This window comes from Erythrolamprus reginae, chromosome 3 (genome assembly GCF_031021105.1).
Source record: "Erythrolamprus reginae isolate rEryReg1 chromosome 3, rEryReg1.hap1, whole genome shotgun sequence".
Taxonomy (NCBI): Eukaryota; Metazoa; Chordata; class Lepidosauria; order Squamata; family Dipsadidae; genus Erythrolamprus; species Erythrolamprus reginae.
Genome location: NC_091952.1, coordinates 44,968,515 through 44,995,461, shown reverse-complemented (window position 1 = coordinate 44,995,461; position 26,947 = coordinate 44,968,515). Strand labels below are relative to the sequence as shown.

The 26,947-nt window shown below is 38.9% G+C and overlaps 1 protein-coding gene across 2 annotated transcripts in view; it reads left to right on the top strand.

Moving 5' to 3' along the window:
• Nucleotides 1–26,947, top strand: part of ST3GAL3 (ST3 beta-galactoside alpha-2,3-sialyltransferase 3) — a 251,254-nt gene that overhangs the window by 212,864 nt on the left and 11,443 nt on the right. For both annotated transcript variants that reach the window (XM_070745047.1, XM_070745046.1), the window contains one exon: nt 5,336–5,482. In XM_070745047.1, the coding sequence (XP_070601148.1) occupies nt 5,336–5,482 (147 nt within the window). The remainder of the gene's footprint in view (nt 1–5,335; nt 5,483–26,947) is intronic.

The window sequence follows — 26,947 nt, the reverse complement described above, 5'->3', positions numbered from 1 at the left end:
TGCATTTATACTACATTATGAGAATGTATTATTTTAAGTAAGCGTCTACTTTTGAAATTCTTTGGGGGAGTAAAAGGTGGAATAATATTTTTCTAAACTAAAAATATGATATGTTCCTTTATACACAGTGGCAAATGCAGTAATTTAGATCAGGATGGAAATGTTTTGGCATTAAGAAACTACCTTTTTTCATTTAGATGGACAAGGATTTTCTTATAAATTTCAAACCAAACTGTCTGGGATTATTTTATTATTTTCTTTGGGTTTGGTTTAATGACTGAAATAAGATTTATAACCTTTTGGCTTTAGTGTAAATAGTTTAAAAAGCAAAAATTAGAATGCCGCTACTAGTTCACCAAACGGGCCCAGACCAGGAGCAACCCACTGCTGGTGATTGCTGAAAAAGGTATCTCTGGGAACATCATAAGTGACAAGGACCGCTTATAAAACCTGTTTTATCATATAAGTAGTGTGTCTAATGGGATATATCTATGGGGGTGGTGAGGTTCATAGTTTACATTCTGTTCCATGATTATATTTATAGTAACCGTAAAGTGTTTGAGATATGAGATAGGGACTGAAATTAATTTTCAGGAAAGAGTGTTTATGATAACCTTTTGCTGTTAGCCAGATTTAGTTGGTTAATTTTAACAAGGCAAATTGCAATGAATTTGCTTTGAAAGCTTCTCTTGAAAAACTAGTATCCTATCTCCCATGTGAAATAAAAGCAACTAAAATTTATCATTAAAGTAGAAGTAGCGTATCTACTACTTGTGAAATAAAAGCAACTAAAATTTATAGATAAAGTAGATATGAGAAATTTCTCTTCAGAGATGTATTTTAATTATACTGATATCTCCAGCCAGCCAGCCAGAGATAATGACATAGAAATGACATCATTAGAATAGAATAGAACAGAACAGAATAGAATAGAATAGAATAGAATTTTATTGGCCAAGTGTGATTGGACACACAAGGAATTTGTCTTGGTGCAAATGCTTTCAGCGTACATAAAATAAAATATACATTTGTCAAGAATCATGTGGTACCAACACTAAATGATTGTCATAGGGGTCAAATAAGCAATGAAGAAGAATAGAATAGAATTTTATTGGCCAAGTGTGATTGGACACACAAGGAATTTGTCTTGGTGCATATGCTCTCAACGTACATAAAATAAAATATACATTTGTCAAGAATCATGTGGTACAACACTTAATGATTGCCATAGGGGTCAAATAAGCAATGAAGAAGCAATATTAATAAAAATCTTAGGATATACGCAACAAGTTATAATCATACAGTCAACATGGGAGGAAATGGGTGATAGGAATGATGAGAAAAACTAGTAGAATAGAAGTGCAGATTTAGTAGAAAGTCTGACAGTGTTGAGGGAATTATTTGTTTAGTAGAGTAATGGCGTTCGGGAAAAAACTGTTCTTGTGTCTAGTTGTCTTGGTGTGCAGTGCTCTGTAGCGACGTTTTGAGGGTAGGAGTTGAAACAATTTGTGTCCAGGATGTGAGGGGTCAGTAAATATTTTACCCGCCCTCTTTTTGACTCGTGCAGTATACAGGTCCTCAATGGAAGGCAGATTGGCAGCAATTGTTTTTTCTGCAATTCTGATTATCCTCTGAAGTCTGTGTCGGTCCTGTTGGGTTGCAGCACCAAACCAGACAGTTATAGAGGTGCAGATGACAGACTCAATGATTCCTCTATAGAACTGAATCAGCAGCTCCTTGGGCAGTTTGAGCTTCCTGAGCTGGCGCAGAAAGAACATTCTTTGTTGTGCTTTTTTGATGATGTTTTTGATGTTAGGTGACCATTTTAGGTCTTGAGTTATGATAGAACCTAGAAATTTGAAGGTCTCTACTGTTGATACTGTGTTGTCTAGTATTGTGAGAGGTGGAAGGGTGGAAGGGTTTCTCTTAAAGTCTACCACCATTTCTACAGTTTTGAGTGTGTATAAGCAACAAGTTACATTCATACAGTCAACATGGGAGGAAATGGGTGATAGGAATGATGAGAAAAACTAGTAGAATAGAAGTGCAGATTTAGTAGAAAGTCTGACAATGTTGAGGGAATTATTTGTTTAGTAGAGTGATGGAGTTCAGAAAAAAACTGTTCTTGTGTCTAGTTGTCTTGGTGTGCAGTGCTCTGTAGCGACGTTTTGAGGGTAGGAGTTGAAACAATTTGTGTCCAGGATGTGAGGGGTCAGTAAATATTTTCCCCGCCCTCTTTTTAGCTTATAAAACTGGCAAGGCAATGAAAGAGCAGCAATTCTGTTGTTACAAGTATGCTTGTTTCGAAAGCACAAGAAGACAAATTTGTTTAACTGAGTTCTAAGATTGTCTACCCAGTTTTAGAATCCAGCACCTAGAATTTTCGCTGTTCTTAAAACAACTAATTTTTTTCCTTAATGAACCCTATCTGCTTCATCTTAAACAAGATTAATTCCTAATAGGTAACATGAGGAGCGGGGGTTAAAAAGTAAGTATGGGTGCATGCATGCATAAAATCTTCTTGGAGTTAAGTTTGACTTCCATGTGACTTCATGGAATGAAAACATCTGTGCATTTTTCTGAACGGCAAAAAAAAGTTGTATGTTGTAATCTCCTTCTGCTATGTTATTTGTACTTCCCAAGTTAACCTACAGACCTAATGTTTCCTGTTAGTCTCCTCTCCTAGTAGTAACCACGTTATGCACTCCTTAGGTATTGTGATTAGTCAAAGTCAATTACATGCTACTGTGTAGTTTGGCTAGCTTACGTATACGCTCTGCTTAAGGTTTTTTTTACTGTGATTTGTGGGCAGCAACATTATAAGGTGGACCTGCAAGGAATCACTCCCTAAAGCAGCTGGTAGCACTACAATCTCAGCCAGTTAGCCAGTAGGAAAGGACTCACCATAAGATAGAGCTTTTCTACTTCTGTTGGGAAGAAAATTAATCCTAAACCTTATAATGCTCTGAATATTTATAGTGCTTTTCACACATACAAATCCCAGTCTCAGAACCTTCTAATCACTATGGCCATTGCCAATTTTTTTTAGAATTGACCTCCATTCATTTGTCAGATTCCCAGGTTGATAAAGGCTGTTTTAGTACGTAGTTAAGTCAGGTAATCCTCAATTTATAACAGTTCATTTTGTGACTGTTAAGTTACAACAGCACTGGTAATAATGACTTATGAGCTTTTTTCACACTTGTATAATTTTTTTCCTTCATACACTTTAATACAATGCCAAATATCTTCTAATTCCAGTACAATAAAATGCAGTATTTTGTTAGTAACTCTTATATAATCCCAGAAAAAAATCATAAATCCTATATAAATCCTTTCTCCCTTATTGCAAATTTTTTTTTTCAACAAACCAAATATTTCCCTAAATTCTAAGCATGAACTTACTTATTTAGTACATTTCATTAAATTCAATGGACTTATTTTTATATAATCAATAAAGCTAATATTTAGCCAATTTCATTCATCGTTTTTTCAGTACAATATAAATCATCTGCTAATAACTGATTCCATTTCTTAAAATCTTTCAAATTATCTCTCTTTTTATATTCCAATTTTACTTATCAAATTCAACTTACTTTATTAGTACATTTCTTTAAAACTAATTAATATATTTCATTAAGATTAGTTAAGCCTGTTTTAATATATTCAACAAACCAAATATTTCCCTAAATTCTAAGCATCAGCATATTTCACACTTACAACCATTATAGCATCCCCATGGTCATGTGATCAAAAGTCGACTTCTTGGCGATTTATTCATTCATTCATTCATTCATTAATTTATTTATTTATTTATTTATTTATTAGATTTGTATGCCGCCCCTCTCCGTAGACTCGGGGCGGCTCACAACAATAACAACAACAATGTAAAAACCAAATCTAATAATTTAAAAAACACTAAAAAACCCATTATTAAAAGCAAACACACACACAAACATTCCATGTATAAACTGTATAGGCCTGGGGGAGATGTGTCAATTCCCCCATGCCTGACGGCAGAGATGGGTCTTAAGAACTTTACGAAAGGCAAGGAGGGTGGGGGCAGTTCTAATCTACGGGGGGAGCTGGTTCCAGAGGGTTTATGAGATTTATGAGGGTTGCAGTGTCCTCGGGTCACGTGAATTGCTTTTGCAACCTTCTGACAAGCAAAGTCAATGGGAAAATCAGATTCTCTTAACAACTGTGTTACTCTCTTAACCATAGCAATAATTCACTTCACAGCTTATTTATTTATTTATTTATTTATTTATTGGATTTGTATGCCGCCCCTCTCCACAGACTCGGGGCGGCTAACAACAGTAATAAAACAGCATAAAACAATAATCCAATACTAAAAACAGTTAAAAACCCATTATTATAAAAACCAATCATACATACAGACATATTATGCATAAAATTGTAAAGGCCTAGGGGGGAAGTGTATCTCAATTCCCCCATGCCTGGCGGCAGAGGTGGATTTTAAGCAGCTTACGAAAGGCAAGGAGGCAAGCTGTGTCGAGAAAGGTCGTAAAATGGGATGAAACTCACTTAACAACATAAATTTTGGGCTCAATTGTGGCCATATGTCAAGGACTACCTATACCAGTAAATTGTCATTTTACATTATAGTACCACAATTAGTTAAGCTTTGAATTATATATGTTCACATCCTTGAATATGTATAATTCATTCTGCTTCAAAATACATAAAATGATCGTTTACTACAGAATGCCTAATTTAGAAATCCTGCTTTTCTAGTCTGACTGTTCTCAGCTGCTCCACAATTGTTGTAAGCCAGTCAGCACTCATCAGAACTGTGTTTTTAAAACTTTGACTTGGATAATTATGGAACTATTCTCTGATAATCTCACTTTTTTCCCTTCATTTTCAAATTTTGTTTTATTCAAAACATTAAAAAACAAACTCCAAAAGAAGGAAAAAGAAAAAAAGGAAAAGTAATACAACAGCAGAACAGAATTAGACAAGACTACACAAAAGGGTGCATAAAGAGAAAAAAAAGAGAAACATATGCATAAATTATGTATTATCCCTTTTTTTCTATAGCCATTACCGTTGATGTCTTTCCTTTTCCTCTTTCTTCCTCTGCATTCTGCATTGCATTCCTATCCTATTGTCGACCACCATAAAATCTTAACTTCATATTCTGGTACGTAATTCACGTTAGCACTGTGTTGGAATAGAACTTTAGACTGGTTCCTCAAAATATTATCTCTAGATGTAGTAGTCCCACTGCATATTCCCATTTGGGATCTGGCACTTAAGAAGATGAAATCTTAATTGTTTCCGTTTTGCTTCATTCCCCTTTCCTCCACAGAATATTCCTACTCTGGGAAGTGTAGCAATTACCATGGTGCTCCACAATTGCGATGAAGTAGCTGTGGCTGGATTTGGTTATGATATGAATTCTCCCAATGCACCACTGCACTACTATGAGAACATCAAGATGTCTGCCATAAAAGAGGTAAGGAATTTGGGGTTTAGAATGTATTGCCTACATACCCACATTAAGCTTCATAGCTTAATCCAGTGTTTCCCAACCTTGGCAACTTGAAGATATTTGGACTTCAACTCCCAGAATTCCCCAGGCAGCATTCGCTGGCTGGGGAATTCTAAGAGTTGAAGTCCAAATATCTTCAAGTTGCCAAGGTTGGGAAACACTGGCTTAATCTATATTCAGAAATTTTTAAAAACCCATTGGATTCTAGGAGACAAAGGATAACTTCATATTCTTCATTTGTGCAAAGCAAATGAATAACAATGCTGCAAAAACTGCCCATTTTTGGCTTGATCCAGCAGGATTCTTATTACGAAACAAAACAATATTATAAAATTATTAATTTTCTTTAAAAAGTACACAAGCAGGTTCAGCAGTTCCTGATTCATTGCACTTCATTGTACTTCTAAGGATTCCTGCAAATAACATACCGGTAGTTTATTTCACATAACTGCCTCCAGGTTATGTTTCCTGAATAGCTGTGACAAAAAAAAAGTAAGAAAAAGAGGTCTTAAAGAACTAAATAAGAAATTTAACAAACTGGGCTATGCTGCATTCCCTTCGCTTGACTATTACTAATTCAGTTACAGTGGGTCACAGAAGTGAGTACATCCCCCTCACATTTTGTAAATATTTAAATATATCTTTTCATGTGACAACATTGAAGAAATTACACTTGTCTGCACTGTAAAGTAGTACATATATAGTTTATATAACAATATAACTGTGCTGTCCTGAAATGGAAGGTGGAAGGGTGCAAGGTCTCTAACATCCACCAGCTCCATGACATCTTAATGGAGGAGTGGAAGAGGACTTCAGTGGCAGCCTGTGAAGCTCTGGTGACCTCTATGTCCACGAGGGATAAGGCAGTGCTGGAAAATAATGGTGGCCACACAAAATATTGACACTTGTGCCCCATTTCGACATTATCATTTAAGGGTGTATTCACTATTGTTGCTGGCAGTTTAGACATTAATGGCTGTGTGTTGCGTTATTTTGAGAGGACAGCACATTTACACTGTTATACATGCTGTATACTCACTACTTTACATTGCAGCCAAATGTCAGTTTTTCAGTGTTGCCACATGAAAATATATACTTAAATATTTACAGAATGTGAGGGGGCGTACTCACTTCTGTGACATGCTGTATATGCTAAATAGACTCAAATTGTTTTAAAATAATTTTTAACAGGCTTTCCCAGAACAAAACTGAAGTCTATAGTTTTGCAGGGGTGTGAATGATTTTACTGGAGATCCTAAGACAAAGCTACATTTTCTCAAGTCCTTTGGGGAAAAGATATACCGGTAACTACACAGATGTAATAATCAATAGGCATATAGTACCATACAGGCTTTAAGAATCTGAAAAACCCATGTTTTGCATAAAATAATAACCGCATAAAATCTTGCATCTGATAAAAGAACTTACAATACTATTATTATTATTATTATCATTATTATTAATTAGATTTGTATGCCGCCCCTCTCCATAGACTCGGGGCGGCTCATAACACAATAAAACAGTTCATAACAAATCTAATAATTTACAATTTAAAATATTCTAAGAACCCCATTATTAAGCAGGCATACATACAAACATACCATACATAAATTGTATAGGCCCGGGGGAGATATCTCAATTCCCCCATGCCTGACGACAAAGGTGGGTTTTGAGGAGTTTACGAAAGGCAAGGAGGGTAGGGACAGTTCTAATCTCTGGGGGGAGCTGGTTCCAGAGAATCGGGGCCACCACAGAGAAGGCTCTTCCCCTGGGGCCTGCCAACCATCATTGTTTAGTTGATGGGACCCGGAGAAGGCCAACTCTGTGGGACCTAATCGGTCGCTGGGATTCGTGCAGCAAAAGGCGGTCTCGGAGATATTCTGGTCCGATGCTTCTGTGCCAATCTTGGGGCCTCCTTGATTATTTAAGGAGTTGCCCAAGGATCAAAGCAGTAGAAGAGTTTCCTAGACCAACACTGGCAAAAGATGAGAAGAAAATCCATCTAGACAAGGGGACAACCTCAAACATGGAGTTACCCTTTATGATAACAGCAGCAAAATAGAATTCCTTTTTAAGCCTTACTGCATCTGAAAAGTAGCTTCCAGCTGTCCTTTTTACAGTGACTTTGATTATTTTAGGGAAAGATCAATCAGAAGAATTGTGTGAGCTGTTAGCAGGGCACTCTATAGATAACATTAGTGAGAAGCCCTGAAGGTGAAGTCATGAGCTGATATCTGGGAATAGTTTAGTCTAGATCCTGAGGAAGTGGACATAATTCTTGGAGAAAAAAACTCTTAAGGATAAAGATATCAAGAGGCTTCAACTCTAAAGTTTACTGAAACCGCAGTGTCTTTTAAGAGGAGCTGTTCACCATAGTATGAAAAGCCTTATGAAAACAGAATAAGGTCAGTCTTTACTATGTATCTTCCCCTGAGGTTACTTTTTATTAAGCTATCGTTTTAGCAGGAAGAATGAATTCCTCACCACCATTCCACATAGATTGCCTTTTCAGGTTACCTGCTCTTTGGGGTCAAGATTGATCTTTACTTCTGAGATACAAGTTTTCTTAGGTATCACTTCTAAAGTTCGGAGAACCATCTGCTTGCAAATGTCCATAATTTATTCTTCAACCTTTTTCCACGTTGAATTGCATTTTTGTTGTTTCTTTTTAATATTAATGATTCTTAATAATTGGTAGCCATCTGAGATTTAAGTTGAAAGGTAAAAAAGATAGTAACCTGCCTTTATAATTTCCTGCTTCTCCCAAGAAAGTAGAATGAGATGCTCCAAAATCAATAGCTTGCACAAATAATAATAAAAGAGGTAAAACAAATTAATCATTCATTATTTAAAACAAAGGGGAACACATTTTTCCAATTGCCCTGCACTTTGGAAAGGTATTTGAATCCTTTGATATGAACAAGCTACTTTTCTTTACATGAAGAAAATACGTAAGTGTCATGTTACATGGCACCTACTGACAAAATATCATTCCACTATTTTAGACAACAATTTTTGTTTGTGCTAAAATTTTTGGATAGTAATATTTGACCAGATATGTTCCAAATTTATAAGTATGATGGCATCAAGAAAGAGAGCAGAAAATTAACCATCGTAGCTTTGGGACACCTAAATATGAGGGATTTCTCAGGAGGGTATATTGGTTTCTTCTATTCAGGGTTAATAGTTATATGTGTATTAAAACCTTAAGCAATTTAGTTGGAGTCGAAAATTCTAATTTTTAGCAATCAGTCTTTGGGATTCACCATGAAGACAGTGTGAAACCTAAAAGAACCATTGGATGAACTGACTTTTCTGAATTGTCAGAAGGTTGGGAGTCTAGCAAAGCCCAGGACATATAAAGCTACCTCGGTGTCCAATCTTCAGTGAATTCCTTGATGACAGCCAAGCATTAATGGGGTTAAAAATATTTGTGCTGTCATTTTGTGCTGCCATCTGTAGTTTTGCAGCCTAGGTATCATAGATCTGATTGCAGCGTAAGCCAAAAAAAAAAAGTGTATATTCATGTCTTCCTATGTAAGTTGAAGAAAATAACTGTTAGATTATGACCTGCATAATCCTTTAGCTTTAGCTGTGAAACTAGCCAGGTTTAAACTAATAGTAAAGATATTGGTTTAGAGTGTGTTTTAAATTAGGACTCCTGATAATACTAACTCTACATTCTTTTAAAAATAAAACTAAACTCCCACAGAGTCGGCCTTCTCCAGGTCCCGTCAGCTAAGCAATGCCGGCTGGTGGGGCCTAGGGGAAGAGCCTTCTCTGTGACTGCCCCAGCCCTCTGGAATCAACTCCCTTTGGAGATTCGCTCCACCCCCACCCTTCTGGCCTTTTGTAAGGTTTGAAAAACTCATCTTTGCCAGCAGGCCTGAGGCCATTGAGCGCTGGCATTCTGCTCCGGCCAAGGATATGAGTGTAATAGGATGAATGTGGGCGTCTGGTTTTAATTATCTGGGGGTTTTAGTATTAGATTTTATGTTTGAGTTTTTTTATATGTCGCATTTTGTATTTATCCCTGTTTTGTAAGCCGCCCAGAGTCTACGGAGAAGGATGGCATATAAATAGAAACAAACAAACAAACAAACAAATAAATAAACTTTGCTAAAGTCTCCCCTGCCTCTAAACAGGACTGAACCTATTTATGTAGGAAATGCAGATGAGATACGTTTTGCACATACAGTAGTACTATAATATATACAGTAATACCTCGTCTTACAAACTTAATTGGTTCCAGGAGGAGGTTTGTAAGGCGAAAAGTTCATAAGATGAAACAATGTTTCCCATAGGAAACAATGTAAAATAAATTAATGCGTGCAAGCAAAAAAAAACCAATTGCAAAAACGGCGCTCCGCTGGGCACCGCCGCCCGGCTGTCACCTTTTGAAAGAGCCGGGCAGTTCTCAGCGTTCTCCTGAACGCCGAACCCGGCTTTTTCAAACGGCGACATCTGGGCGGCGGCGCTTCTTGGCGGCCTTACGAACCCAAACGCCGAACCCAAACTTCCGGGTTCGGCGTTCGGGCGGCAGGTTCGTAAGGCGAAAAAAGTTTGTAAGAAGAGACAAAATTTTTCCGAACCCCAGGTTCATATCTCAAAAAGTGCGTATGACGAGGGGTTCGTATCACAAGGTACTACTGTACTTGGATTATTATTTTTTTACAAAAGTAGCAGAAAATAGATCTAGGTGCCTTTGTAATGTAATAAATCAATGCAATAGCCAAATCAAAGAAAGGGTATAGTTTGCCTACATAGAACAGGTAGAGAGGTGTCTTCCCATCCCCTGTTAAGCCCAAGTCCTTGTTTCAAGAAGGTGAAACAGCCCCTCCCCGAATTATCTTTGTTTTACACAGAAAAAATAAATAGAAACTCTCTTCCTGATGTTGTTCCAAGTGCATGTGTATTTATTCATAGGAGACTCTTTGGGAATGTCCATCAACCAGCCATTCTATTGTGCTATGTCTTAGAGGGAACAGACCTGCAGGCTACAGCGTGTGTTCCCTAACACAAGGTGTGTCATTGATTTACACGCAATGTCTGCTTGACATATCCCTGGACACCCTTTAAAAACCCAATGACTCATTCCTGGGGAATTTCTTCTGAATACACATAAAGCTAATTAATTGCATTTGTTTGCAGCTGGGTGGAGATTCCCTCCCCTGTCGGAAGATGTGGGTGATACTGTATACTCTTAGTACAGAATAGAAATAAATGCCTTTTCCTGCTATTGGATTCTATTATTTGAGGTTTGGATTATGTGAAGGCTTGCAACACAGTAATATGCTTGCAACACAGTAATTTACAGTCTGCAGATGGAGAAGGAAAATTTATTGAGATTACTCATGAATACATTTACATAATATCCTTCAGATTGTATACTTCTTCGTTTAGATTCTATAATCTTTCAGGGTTTGAAATGGACACCCAACATTAGAACCATCATAAAAAAGACACACCAAAGAATGTGTTTCCTACATCACCTCAGGAAGTTCAGACTGGCCCAGGAGCTGTTGATACAGTTTTACAGAGGAATTATTGAGTCTGTCATTTTACTTCTATAACTGTCTGGTTTGGTACAGCAACCAAACAGAACAGGTACAGACTCCAATTGATAGTTAGGACAGCATAAATAACAATTGCAACCAGCCAGCCTTCTATAAAAATCCTGTATATAGCACGGGTCAGAAGAAGGGCTAAAAAAATATCTACAGATTCCTCATATCCTGGATATAAACTACGGTATTTCAACTCCTCTCCTCGTGACACTGCTGTAGAGCATTACATGCCAAAGCAACTAGACACAGGCATTGTTTTTTCCCCTAATGGCATCATTTTGTTGAACATCTAACTCTCACTGTACTGTCTAATGTATGTGTATATTTACCCATGTTGTTGTTGTGAAGTCGTGTCTGACCCATCGTGACCCCATGGACAACATTCCTGCAGGAATTCCTGTCCTCTACCATCTTCTGGAGTCCATTTAAGCTCTTGCCTACTGCTTTAGTGACTCCATCCAGCCACCCATTCTCTGACGTCCCCTTCTTCTTTTGCCCTCAATCTTTCCCAGCAGTAGGCTCTTCTTCATTCTTTACTTCTCATTAGGTGTCCAGAGTATTTGATTTTCATCTTCAAGATCTGGCCACCTAAAGAACAGTGAGGGTTGATCTCCTCTAGGACTGATCGGTTTGATGTTATACATGCAATGACCCATGTTGTATGGCTATAATATTCTTATTTTTTATTATTATATTATTATTAAGATTAGATTAGATTAGATTAGATTAGATTGCTGCCAAATATATATCATCACCTCGAGGCTCGACTACTGTAATGCTCTCTACATGGGGCTACGTTTGAAAAGTGTTCGGAAACTTCAGATCGTGCAGAATGCAGCTGCGAGAGCAATCATGGGCTTTCCCAAAAATGCCCATGTAACACCAACACTCCGCAGTCTGAATTGGTTGCCGATCAGTTTCCGGTCACAATTCAAAGTGTTGGTTATGACCTATAAAGCCCTTCATGGCACCGGACCAGATTATCTCAGGGACCGCCTTCTGCTGCACGAATCTCAGCGACCAGTTAGGTCCCACAGAGTCGACTAAACAATGTCGTTTGGCGGGGCCCAGGGGAAGAGCCTTCTCTGTGGCGGCCCCAGCCCTTTGGAACCAACTCCCCCCGGAGATTAGAATTGCCCCCACCCTCCTTGCCTTTCGTAAGCTCCTTAAAACCCACCTCTGCCATCAGGCATGGGGGAACTGAGATATTCTTTCCCCCTAGGCCTTTACAATGTATGCATAGTATGTTGGTTTGTATGTATGTTTAGTTTTACAATAAGGGTTTTTTAGTTGTTTTAGTATTGGATTTACATGCTGTTTTTTATTATTGTTGTTAGCCGCCCTGAGTCACAATATTTCATTATCATAGAATCAATTATGAGAGTTAATAATTTCAGCTTTCTGAGTGTAAAAGGGAAGAGGGAGAGAAGGGGACCACGTGATCCAGATGTTGAACTTCAGCTCATCATTTTCAGCCAATAACATTAAGAAAAGTGATAGCAATTCTAGTCCAAGAAAATCTGGAGGACTGACTTCCTTTCCCAGCTTCCAGAAAGTTAACAGTGCATATAATTTATGAAGAATGAGCATTAAACATGTTGCCCTGTTTGATAAATTATCCTTTTCAAGTTTTCATTTTCAGTAGCTTAAATGGAGAGACCTAATCTTTTCCCAATGAAATTTATGTCCATATTTGCTATTTCTGCCACTATTGTGTCAAAAGGGAGTTGAGCATCTAGTGGGGTGACTAAGAAGTGTAGAATTCTTCTCAGCTCAATGATTTCCTGCTTTGAAAACTCTCTCTTAGGGCCTTCTCCTCTCAACTGACCTCTGAAAACAGACATAACTGGATCACATAATGTTTCTGGAGAAAGAGCTTTTAAGATATATGTGATGAAAGTAGTTATTTTATATTCACTGATACAATTATTTTTCATTTTTGAATTTATAAATTGTAACAAATTTAAAACGTTTCCTGCGGGCAAAAGTTCCTTTTCTTTTAAAAGTGTATCCCCATCCCCATTACACTTGATTTATTAACTTGTCACTGTCACATTTAGATTGGCACTTCAAGAAAGTCTCAAATGGTGATCACATGACCTTGGGATGCTCTAACTCTCACTAGTGCAAGCTGGTTGCTAAGTGTCTAGATCCTGGTGTGTTGTGGTTCTAGGACTACACGAAGCACCTGAACTGCACCCAGCCACCTTAGCCAAGCACCATGGCACAAATTCAAGGTACCCCAGAAAACTGCAGCCACTGTAGCCCAGCACTGTGGTATGAAGCCACAGCCACCCAAACAATAAAAACAATATAAAAATTAAAACCCCTAAGAATAAAATCATTCATTCTTATTTGGAGCTAGATGGTATGCTCAATGGCCCTAGGCCTGTCGGCAGAGCCAGGTTTTCATGGTTTGCGGAAGGCTAGGAGGGTGGAGGTGGATCTCCAGGGGCAGTTGGTTCCAGAGATCCAGCTCCACCACAGAGAAGGCCCTCCCATGCGGCCCGGCCAACTGACACTGTCTAGCCGACGGGACCCAGAGGAGGCCAACTTTGTGAGTCCTAATTGATCACTGGGAGGTATGCAGAAGACGGTCCTGTAAATAGCCTGGCCCTAAGCCATCTAGAGCTTTATAGGTGATAATCAACACCTAGAGAATATTGCTTCCCATCATCTGTATCTGATGGCAATTCTGTTACCTTTGAAAAAAAGATAAATAATGCCTTTTGGAGGGGTGATTTTGGGAGCGATTTGGGGTGGTTTACAAAGCATCTGGAGGGGTGATTTTGGGAGCGATTTGGGGTGGTTTACAAAGCATCTGGAGGGGTGATTTTGGGAGCGATTTGGGGTGGTTTACAAAGCATCTGGAGGGGTGATTTTGGGAGCGATTTGGGGTGGTGTAGGAAGCTTTTGCAGGGATCATTTTGGGAGCGATTTGGGGTGGCATAGGAAGCTTTTGGAGGGGTGGTTTTGGGAGCGATTTGGGGCAGCGTTAGCCTTTGTTAGGACCTCCATTCCTCACATCTCCTCGCTGTCCGTCTCCACTCCGTTAGCCTTTACTTTGTCCACCCACCCTTTTTTTTAAGCCTTGAAGTTTGGATTTTCCTAATGGGTTTGCACGCTTTACATTGATTCCTATGGGAAAAATTGCTTCTACTTACAAACTTTTCTACTTACAAACCTGGTCACGGAACGAATTAAGTTCGTAAGTAGAGGTACCACTGTATTGTCATTTAATACTTTGTTCTATACAAAATTGAATGTTCTGACAACGTGTGAAATTGTCAATTACTGTTGCTGCCTAAGTGGACTGTGATTTCTTTCACAGAAGTTTGATTTACTTGGAGTTATATTGTGTTGTTTAAGTATTCCTTTAATTTTTTGGAGCAGTGTATTTCCCTATGCATTACTAATTCAGCCTCATTTTCTTGGCACTCCAATGATACAAAGTTTATGGACATGGTCATCACTTCCTAAACAGCAACTGAAATTGATAAGAGTTTTCAAACTTAATGTTGACAATATTTTTTCTACTGAGGCTTGGGTTACTGAAGGGATACTGATTTTACTGGCTGTAAGAATTAGGATAAATTTAATTGTATTTACTTTTGGGGCCAGAACATAACTGAAATAGCAGAAGTGAACAGCAAATGATTCATTATAACTGGAGTGGAAGATGCAAATAATTGTGATCCATTTATACTGCAGCATTTAGACCAGATAATGAAAGAATTTGAGCAATTAGATAAACATTCCCTGGAAGGAAGAGACAGAAGAGCAGCTAAGAGATTAAAAGATTTCTAAGCTGCTTACGCATTAGATGAAGTGGACCCTACTCAATAAAGCTTATTCCATAATAACTTCTTGTCTTATTTGTAAGATACCACAAGACTCTTGGTTATTTGAATTGCTTACATTTCCATGCCAAAATGAAAAGAAAAAGAACTTAAGAACAATATCAAGCGGAATTTTAGACCCCTGCCTGCTTCCTCCTGTTTAATCAATGCCAACAGAAGGAAAACACAAGGAATAAAAGTGGTGGAGGATTGCGATGGCAGATGTTGCGGCTAAAGATTTGTTCAAAGCCTCAGACCATCCTAACATTATTATTTCTGTTGAGTGACGTGCCATCCTACTAACAACAGGGCATGGCTGCTAGAATAGTTGTCCTTTCAATCCTCGGCAGCATGAAAGAGCAGCATGATAATTAAGCAATGTGAGCAAACCTGCCATCCTTGTTTATGCATATTAAAACAGCAAAGTATACCTTTCAGATCATCCTATGATGAATGAATAGGCTAAAGCTGCCACTTCTATGTTTCTCTTAAGGAGTGGGAAAATGCTTTGTGAAAACAACAACAACTTTCATTCCCTGCCAATCAAGTCACTCATGCATTGAATTCAGGAATTTTACCTGGAGTGAATTTAAGTGTACAAAACAATAGTGTAATACCGTAACATGCAACAGCCACAGAAAACTTAAATGTGTTTATTTGACTAACTGAATCATAAAAAAAATAATCACTTGTAAGCTGTTTTTTTGTTTCCAAAAACTCTTTTTCACACGTTAGTTAACATTCAGAAAAAGAGAGAAAAATATGGCTATTATTCAAACAATGTCGGCATCATATTCTTAGACAAAGTTAGAATGAATAAACCCCTCCAGGCACAAAAGCTGGGTCTTGATTACAGAACTGATCTTGAATTGGACTGGGGATACCCCAAAGCTTTAGTGGGAGGAAGAACAAGAAAATGATTGTTTTGGAAATGGAAATATCACTACTTAATTTGTGAAAGCACAGATCTCTGTCTAGGTAGAAAAATTTGTTTTATTGCTGAAAGCTACCTTTAGTATTTCTATGATAGAAAGTCAAAGCATGAATCTATTAACATGTTTTAAATAAAATAAATATACAATCTATCAAGGATAATAATTTAAACTGTTGTGCTGCACCAAAAATGCCTGAGCAGTTAGCTGACCTCAGTAGCTCAACAAGGTTAGCCCTGGCTAATCCTTGGATATAGAACCAATGGGGAATTCCAGGGTTGGGATTAAACTGAGATGTCAAAACAACATGCTGGAAAAATACAATAGCAAATCAATTATTTAATACTCCCAAGAAACTTTGCATGAATAAAGACAGTAGTAGTCAAACTCAAATCAACTCTACTGCATAACAAAAGTCATTCAAGGTCAAATAAGGTAGGATTACCTGGTTGTGGGAGGTAATTGTCTTTCAAATAATATAAAATGTACTTTGTGCAGGATCATGCCTTTTCTGAATAGGATCTTGTTACTTAATAAGTTTAGTTTGCTCAGTCGGGGTGAGGCACTCTGGCCGTCCAGAGAGGGGTTGTCCACTATGTGGCAAGAGGTACTGGGTGGCTGCTCTGTTGCAAGTGGGGTGGGAGTTTGCAGGCAAGGGGGGTGGATGGATGGGTGGGAGATGGGCGAGCACGGGACAAAAACCCAGGGGGTGGGAGATAGAATGAAGAGACAACTTTCAATCAGCTCAGATGATCCACAGGTCCTGATTAAGGGGCCTAGCTGCCATTAGCAAACTGGAAATATCATGGGTATGAGCCATTTTTGTGGATCATGGCTTATTCATAATTATGAGCCAGTTTGGTGTAATGGTAAAGGTGATGGCCTAGAAACAAAGAGACTGAGTTTTGGTCCTGCCTTGGGCATGAAAGCTGGCTGAGTGATTGAGCCAATCACATAGAAACATAGAAACATAGAAGTCTGACGGCAGAAAAAGACCTCATGGTCCATCTAGTCTGCCCTTATACTATTTTCTGTATTTTATCTTAGGATGGATATATGTTTATCCCAGGCATGTTTAAATTCAGTTACTGTGGATTTATCTACCACATCTGCTGGAAGTTTGTTCCAAGGATCTACTACTCTTTCAGTAAAATAATATTTTCTCATGTTGCTTTTGATCTTTCCCCCAACTAACTTCAGATTGTGTCCCCTTGTTCTTGTGTTCACTTTCCTATTAAAAACACTTCCCTCCTGGACCTTATTTAACCCTTTAATATATTTAAATGTTTCGATCATGTCCCCCCTTTTCCTTCTGTCCTCCAGACTATACAGATTGAGTTCATGAAGTCTTTCCTGATACGTTTTATGCTTAAGACCTTCCACCATTCTTGTAGCCCGTCTTTGGACCCGTTCAATTTTGTCAATATCTTTTTGTAGGTGACTTAACTTGCCTCAAAGGATGGTGGTTATGGGGAAAATAGGAGAGGATAGAGTATTATGCATTATGTAAATTCTGTACTGGCCATACTCACCCCTTCACTAGGGCTTATTTTGAGGTGAGGCCATATATTTATGCCCACCCCAAAAATCAGGTTGGCCTTATTTTCAGGACATGTTGTATTTTTGGGAAAGAGCCGGGGTGGCGCAGCAGGTAGAGTGCTGTACTGCAGGCCACTGAAGCTGACAGATAGATCTGCAGGTCAGCGGTTCAAATCTCATCACCGGCTCAAGGTTGACTCAGCCTTCCATCCTTCCGAGGTGGGTAAAATGAGGACCCGGATTGTGGGGGCAAGAGGCTGGCTCTGTTTTAAAAAGTGCTATTGCTAACATGTTGTAAGCCGCCCTGAGTCTAAGGAGAAGGGCGGCATAAAAATCAATCAATAAATCAAACAAACAAACAAACAAATAAGTCTAAAAATAAGTCTACGGAAAGGGGCGGCATACAAATCAAATAAATAAGTAAGTAAGTAAGTAAATAAATAAATAAGTAAATAGATAGATAGATAGATAGATAGATAGATAGATAGATAGATAGATAGATAGATAGATAGATAGATAGATAAATAAATAACATGGTATCTGACTGCCTAAACAATATTGGTAAGTCTGCGGAAATTATATCTTGATCCCTGGAGACACAAAAGAAAACTTTTGCACGACATGGAACATTTTTGCTGGAAGAAACACACATTTCTTCTTTCCACCCTCTCTTCAGATTTCACAGAAGGTTTGTTGTGCAACTGAAAGCTGTTCAGAGTCCCTCAGAAAATGAGAGCCTGGAAGAGATGGAAAAATAAAGGAGAGAGAGGATACAAGTGTATTGCTTCAAGGTCCAAGGACAATAAAAATAATCAGGGGCTTTCTGAGGATATTATCTTTGCAGCTGTGGTTGTTCCACAGTAGTTTTGAATTTGTGTCCTTTGGATAAAGGAAAAGGTAGTCAGTACATTGTCATCACAATAACTTTTGCCCTGTCTAGAGTCGATGCGGTGCAGTAAGAGCATAATGGAGAACAGTGATATTGAACATGACATCATTGAGCTAAGGGAACACGGGACAATTATTCATGGGTATGAGCCAGTTTGGTGTAATGGTAAAGGTGATGGCCTAGAAACAAAGAGACTTGAGTTCTGGTCCTACCTTTGGCATGAAAGTGAGCCAATCACTATCTCTTAACTTAACTCACCTCAAAAAATGGTGGTTATGGGGAAAATAGGAGAGGATGGAGTAATATGTAAATTCAGCGTTTTGAGTTCAATAACTGAATAGAATAGAATAGAATAGTTTAAGTTTAAGTTTTAAGTTTAATCAGATTTGTATGCCGCCCCTCTCCGCAAACTCGGGGCGGCTCACAGCAATAACAATACAATGTAAAACAAATCTAATATTTAAGTTAATTTTAAAAAAAACACCCCAAATTAAAAACCAATCATACATACCCTGTTTCCCCGATAGTAAGACACCCCCGATTGTAAGACGTATCGGGGGTTTCAGGGGGGTCGGCTAATATAAGCCGTACCCCAAAAGTAAGACATATATCTTACTTTCGGGGAAACACGGGGGTATTGCCGGGGGGGAGCCCGATGATGTCGCTTCCAAGATCCCCGCGCGCCCCTCGCCTTCGCCTCGCCGCGGCGCCACCGCCTCTTCCCCGGCTTGGCAAAGCGAAGGACGGCGCTGGTCCGAAGCGAGCTGAGCAGGCGTCGGCTTGCAGCGAAGGCGCTCGTCCCAGCAACCGAGTCCTGCCGAGGCTCGGCTGCAAGCGGCCAGCGAGGCCGACCAGCTCCGAGGCGAGCGGCCGGAGCTGCGCCCTCCTTCACCCGCCTCCTTTCCGGCAGGCAGGTGGGGCTGCCCAACTGCGCAGAGCGGCTCCTCCCCTCCAGACACACGCTTCCCCGACACGCGTCTGTGGCTCCACGCGTGCACGCCGCTTGGAGCCCTGAGGTTGAACTTGGAAAAGGGCTCACGAGGCTCCTGTCCCACGGCTGCCCTTCTGGACTCTGGGGAGATGCCTTCGGGAACGCGACCCTTTCAATTTTTTTCCAATGTAAGACATACCCCGAAAGTAAGACGTAGTGGGGCTTTTGGGGGTAAAAAGAAAGTAAGACACTGTCTTACTTTCGGGGAAACACGGTACTAGCGTACCATGCATAAATTTTATAAGCCTAGGGGGAGGGAACATGTCAATTCCCCCATGCCTGACGACAGAGGTGGGTTTTAAGGAGCTTACGAAAGGCTAGGAGTGTGGGGGCAACTCTGATATCTGGGGGGAGTTGGTTCCAAAGGGTCGGGGCCGCTACAGAGAAGGCTCTTCCCCTGGGTCCCGCCAAACGACATTGTTTAGTTGATGGGACCTGGAGAAGGCCAACTCTGTGGGACCTAACTGGTCGCTGGGATTCGTGCGGCAGAAGGCGGTCCCGGAGATATTCTGGTCCGGTGCCATGAAGGGCTTTATAGGTCATAACCAACACTTTGAATTGTGACCGGAAACTGATCGTCAACCAGTGCAGACTGCGGAGTGTTGGTGTGACATGGGCATATTTAGGAAAGCCCATGATAGCTCTTGCAGCTGCATTCTGCACGATCTGAAGTTTCCGAACACTTTTCAAAGGTAGTCCCATGTAGAGAGAATAGAATAGAATATGCACGGATAATAACAAAAAACAAGAAATGTTTGAAAAGCTTTTGATTGCTGGTTTCCTTTGTAAAAAAACCTTCCATGGTCTCTTTTGTACATTTTCCCTACATCATGTTTGGTTTCCCCAAAGGGCAATTTCATTTGGTTCATTAGCCAAGTTTATCGTTTTCAATAAACTATTGTTTTTACTAGAAGTGGAAATCTTCAGTTCGCGTTGCTCTTTTTCATCTGGAATGCCATGGCTTTACAAAAGCTGGGAACATTTTCAGCAACTAGTATCAGTTGCATTTAATTGTAATGGTGAGAATTTACTCCAAAGTCATGCTCATTAATGAATGACATGTACTTGGTTTGGTTTGCTCTTAATAGTTCGGCAAACCACATAGCCAGCCCTTCAAGGGAATACAAGTGTGGCAGCTGTCTAGTCTTCTGTCTTCAACATGGACCTAAAAACTAGTTAAGCAATGTGCCACCGATACATAATACAGAAACATGATGGCTGCTTGTAGTTTACAGTGGCAGAAAGGAAACATTTTTGCAGCAATCACAAATGGATGTGATGTGGAAGCTGAAGACCTCATGGATAACAACAATAGTTATATACAACTTTTCTAAACTTGGCCCCAGTGCCTATTAGAAATAGCTCAGCATTCCAGCTCTTAGTCTCTTATCAATTGAACAAGATGCCTGTCTACTTTAGTCACCCTTTGGGAATTTCTTCACCCCTTGCAATATTACCGTTTAATTATACATATAGCAGCAGGCATTTGGCCTCAAAATTAATGGCTTTGCTACAATTGCACAGTAGCCCAGTAGCTTTTTAACTAATATTCATAAAAATATTATGATACCAAGATGTTGGGGCATTTAATGATTTAATGAGATGCTAGCAACCTCTTTGCATACATAATCCCGCATGTTGCATGTGAAAGAACAGTATTTTTTAATATTTTTTTTTAAAAAGCAAATCTAAGGCCAAATATCTGTTTCTACAACATTTGACTCTAAATAATAACTGAAAATATTAAAGCTTATCTCAGAAATTCACCTAGATTTTAACACTATCCAAGTATTATGATTAGTATAACTATCTCAGGAAAGTTTATTCCCCCCCAAAATGAATTTAGGTGGTTTTTCTAATCTTTCATAAAATTCAGCATTTAACCTGGTGATCAAGCTCTGCCTCTATTGCTACTCTCTGCCAGCCTTGGCACGAGATAGTGATTAATTTATCTTCATGGCCCTAGATTAACCATATCTGATATATTCTGCATGATTAAACCTATTAGATGCAATGCTTCTACCATTCTCAAAGTCAGTTTCTTTTTGCTTTCTAGTACCCCTAAAGAAGTTAAGTTCCGTCCCCTGTCCAATTGTCTCTCCTTATCTCATTTATCTTTTCTTCCTTTCAAATATGTTCACCTATACTTTTATATCTTTTCTTCTATTCTTTTCTTTATTTATATTATTACATATCTATTCTCTTCAATGTGTATTATGTATTGGACAAAATAAATTAAATAAATAAATAAATAAAATGATATTACTTACAGAGATAGAGTCATTAGTTAATGCAAGATTTAGGGATGCATATGCAGAACTTAGAAGTGGGCAGAGAGAGTTAAATGGTAAAAAAATTAAGCCACTTTGGGAAAAAGGAAATTATTTGCTTAGTTTGGGGATAGTTTCCTTTCGGTCTTTCTTGTAAAGGGAAATATTCATAATTATGTATTAGTTGTTTCTATAAATGAAATTTTACAGTAGTGGGAAACATATGTGGGATAAAGAAGACTATTAAGGGCATGAGAAGAAGCTCAAGATCAGGAAAGAAGGTCTGGGGATCAGGGACTATTAGCCAGATTTACATACTTTGTATACTTTATAAATAAAATGGATGAAGATTTCTGTTTCATCTATTTAAAGACATAGTTATGAAGTAGTCCAAGATGTTGCACTAATCAATCCAAACATCTTTGGATCAAGCCTCTAGGAAATGACAAGGGTCTAGGCTACCCTGCATAAATAAACAACTAAAGCAAGTTTAAAGCATTAAATTCTAGGAAAGATCTTTATATTTCTTCCATCAGGTACTCCTCGAAATTGTTGGAATGAGTTCTTTTGAATCCCGTTTATATATTGGATCAAGCTTTTAGGAAATGACAACCATCTAGGCTACCCTGCATAAATAAACAACTAAAGCAAATTTAAAGCATTAAATTCTAGGAAAGATCTTTATATTTCTTCCATTCCAATTGTTGGAATGAGTTCTTTTGAACCCCATTTTTATATTAGTAGTTTTTGGAGATCAAGCTCCTAATCATTGGTTTGTCAAGAAACCGAACAAAAGAATGAAAAATTAGAACTACTGCATCAGTTGGCAACGGCTGTTTAGTAATTATCTGAAGTTTTGCAGTCCAAATCTAATAAAAACTTCACTACAATGGCTTAAAAAATTTTAGAGGCTGCAAATGTAAATTTAAAACTTCTTTCCCCAACTCTGAATGTACAGTACTCACCGTCTCTCCAATTTTCTTTTTTTAATGTGCATCCAGCAGACACGCTTGCTTTCTCTTTTCTCTTTCCCCAGCTGTTTATTTCCTACTATCCGGAGCTGTTTCCGTGCTCTGCATTTTCCTTAGCTTGTCCATGATGAGTGACAAAAACCTGACATATCAGTGGGCAGGCACTGAATCCTGTCTTGCCTAAGCAGTTGTTCGGAAAGTTCCATAGCTGATGTCTTTGATGAGATTTCTTTCCCTACAAGATGAATCTGTACCAGAAACACATGAAGAAAAGAGTGCAGCACTCCATGTAGTAAATGAGATGGGAGATAGGATGTACACTGGAAAGTTCTTTAAGAAATGCCTCCATGTTTCTATGCAGGAAAAATCAAGAAAATCTAGGGTGCTTTGATTAACTCTCTCTGCCCACTTCTACGTTCTGCATATGCATCCCTAAATCTGGCGGGACCCAGGGGAAGAGCCTTCTCTGTGGCGGCCCCGACCCTCTGGAACCAACTCCCCCCGGATATCAGAGTTGCCCCCACCCTCCTTGCCTTTCGTAAGCTCCTCAAAACCCACCTCTGTCTTCAGGCATGGGGGAATTGAAATTTTCCCTTTCCCCTAGGCTTATAGAATTTATACATGGTATGTTTGTATGTATGATTGGTTCTTTAAATTGGGGGTTTTTAGATTATTTTTAATATTAGATTTGTTTACATTGTCTTTTTATTGTTGTTAGCCGCCTCGAGTCTGCGGAGAGGGGCGGCATACAAATCTGATTAATAAAATAAATAAATAAATAAACTGAACAAATGAGGAAGTCAGTGACTCCCTTCACTGAATTGGTCCACGTGATTGCAGTTGTGGGTGTGCGGATGTGAGATGAACCTTAACCCGGGTGGGGAATTGGATAGAGTTTAGTGTTGGAATGGCCGTTACAATTCCAACATGGCTCTGATAATAAATCGAACCTTGTGTGAGAGCACTGGAGTGGAATGTGATTTATTTCTCAGATGCTACTTGGTTCGCTGACAAGCTACTTTTGTTTATAGAAATTAACGGCAGAACTTGGCTTTTATAAGACAATGTCCATATATTATTTTTATTTTATTTATTTATTTATTTTGTCCAATACACAATGAGGGTTTTAGTGGGTATATATCTATATACACATAGTAAAATACATGATGAAGGTTATAGAGGAGATACTCATAGTAAAATGTATCTAAGAAATAATAGAAAAGAAGGTACAGTGGTACCTCGAGATACGAGTTTAATTCGTTCCGGACCTGGGCTCTTAAGTCGAGCAGCTCTTATCTCGAACGACTTTTCCCCATAGGAATTAATGTAAATAATTTTAATTGGTTCCAGCCCTCAAAAAACTCACAAAGTTAGTCTAAATTATGCAGAAAGACATGTTTTTAATGAAGAAATGTACATGTACATATAAATGAATAATGAAGTTTCTTTCACTTAACTTGTAAACTTTCTTAAACTTTTAAATTTACATATGTTCAACTTCTCTGCCACCCAATCCTGTAGAACAGAGGTCCCCAACCCTTTTTGCACCAGGGACCGGCTTTAAGCGATCAAGAGAGGAATGGGTGAATGAATGGACGGAGGGTGGGAAGGAAGGAAGGAAAGAGGGAAGGGACAGGAACAGAGGAAGGAAGCAAGGAAACTTATGAAAGGGGAGAGTAAGAGAGGAATGAGTGAAGGGAGGGAGGGAGGGAGGGAAGAAGGTGGGAAGGAGAAAGAAAAGAAGAAATAGAGGAAGGGAAGGTAAAAGAGAGAAAGAAAAAGAGCAAGAAAGAAAGAAAGAAAGAAAGGGGGAAGGGACAGGAACAGAGGAAGGAAGCAAGGAAACTTATGAAAGGGGAGAGTAAGAGAGGAATGAGTGAAGGGAGGGAGGGAAGAAGGTGGGAAGGAGAAAGAAAAGAAGAAATAGAGGAAGGGAAGGTAAAAGAGAGAAAGAAAAAGCAAGAAAGAAAGCTGCAAGCACCCCCCCGAGCCCCCCAGGCCGGCTGCAACCTTTTAAAACACGCGCGCCGCTTCGCAGCTGTCTCCTGAAGCCGACGATATTGTTTAGTCGACGGGAGTCGGAGAAGGCCAACTCTGTGGGACCTAACTGGTCACTGGGATTCGTGCGGCAGTTGACCTTGGATTTTGTGTAAAAGAATTTGTTGTGGTTATTAATAATAATAATAATAATAATAATTTATTAGATTTGTATGCCGCCCCTCTCCGAGGACTTCTCTATTAGCTTCTCTCTCTCTCACCCCTCAAGTTGGCAGGCCAAAGCCTCTAACTCCATAGCATGGCTTTCGGCCTGACATAGCTGTTGATAGCTCTGAAAAGCATCACCATTTCATATTCTCACATTAGATATCTACACTTAAATTATTTGAGTACTTTCAGGTTAGATCCGTGATGGTGAATCTATGGCCAGAGGTGGCATACAGCACCCTCTCTGCTGGCACATGCGCTGTCGCCCCAGGTCAGATCTCTGTGGGGTTTCTTTCATGAGTTTCTTTTCCCTGCAAAAGACAAAATAGAAGCTCACGAAAGAAAAAGATCTTACTTCTTGCCACAGGGCTAGTGTTGGGATGCCTCTCCTCACTGGCCAGCTGGTCTTTGGGTTTCTGCTGCGCATGTGTACATGTCCGCTCATATGTGCATTAGCATGTACACACCTTTCAGTTTGTGTATGCGCATGCACACCGTTCAGGCACTCGGTGTCTAAAAGGTTCGCCATCACAAAGTTTCTGCATAATAGATGGCAAAGATGAGAAATGGTGGTAGCACTATATTTATTTATTCAATTTTTATGCCACCCTTCTTCTTAGACTCAGGGCGGCTTACAACATGTTAGCAATAGCACTTTTTAACAGAACCAGCATATTGCCCCCACAATCCAGATCCTCATTTTACCCACCTCGGAAGGATGGAAGGCTGAGTCAACCTTGAGCCGGTGATGAGATTTGAACTGCTGACCTTCAGATCTACAGTCAGCTTTAGTGGCCTGCAGTACAGCACTCTACCTGCTGCGCCACCCTGGCTCTTAATATGATATAATACAGCATTTACTTATTTTTTAAACTTAAACATATAGAACTTTATTTTACGGTGTAGGTGATATATTTTGAATAGTTTCTTTTATTAAAGATATATATATAGAGAGAGATCATTTTTAATTAGCTATATGATATAAGATTAAAATTTAGATAAAACAGATTTTATTATTCTTTACATTGTTGTAACCTTTTGTAGTAAGACGGTGAGGGAAAAATTTTAATTTAGAATTTTAAGAATTATTATTATTTATTATTTATTATATTTGTATGCCGCCCCTCTACGTAGACTAGGGGACGGCTAATATTGTATAAAATTAACAGAAAATTTTACACGGGGAGTGATAACAGCCTCCATTGAGGGAGTAATGAGAAAAGAAAAGTTTGTATATGGTTGATTTTAAGCATTGTTATTGTGTTTATAACTATATATTGTTTTATTTTATGGTGGACGGAAAAAAAATAAAAAATCTTATACCGGCATAATATAAAGTACAGAACAAAATACTGCTCTCCTTCCCATTCACTTATTGAAGGGAAAATTGCATTGTTTTTCATTTTAAAGCTATCCTGTAGAAACAAGGTAACTAGCATTTCAAATATTATATAAGGGTATTCTGTAGGACCCCCGTCAGCCAAAATATTTTATCAAGCTGTTCAGTGAAGGGCTACCAAAATTTTTACTACCACCCTGTGGGCGTGGCTTATGCAGGACGCCCTGCATTTTCTTTCAACATCTTTCAGCCCAAATTGGGTGCTCTGGGGTAGAGCTCCATTTTCACTACCCCACTGCATTCCCCCCCCCAAAAAATCCAGGCAGCAGCCCACCCCTGAAGCTGTTCCTAGACCAGTGTTCCCTGATCTTTTACTTTTCAGATATAGTAGACTAACTTCTCATCACTCCCAGCCAACAAGCGACTGATATTTTGAGTGAAAATGATGAGAACTGTAGTCTAACACATCAGGTTGGTAAAGACTGTCTTAGATGTACTGTATTGCCTTTCGTAAGCTTCTTAAAACCCACCTCTGCCGCCAGGTATGGGGGAACTGAAATACTCTTTCCCCCTAGGCCTTTACAATTTTATGCATGGTATGTCTGTATATATGTTTGGTTTTATAATAAGGGTTTTTTAACTGTTTTAATATTGGATTGTTATATGCTGTTTTTATTGCTGTTGTTAGCCGCCCCGAGTCTACGGAGAAGGGCAGCATACCAATCCAATAAATTAAATAAATAAATAAATAATATAATTGACTGATTGATATAGAAATGTAAATTTACAAATATAAGTATATAAAACGTTAAAAACAGAAATATAAAGAAATGATGAAATGGGTAAGATCTGCAAAAGAAAAGATTTTGTGGTGTATACACCTTCCT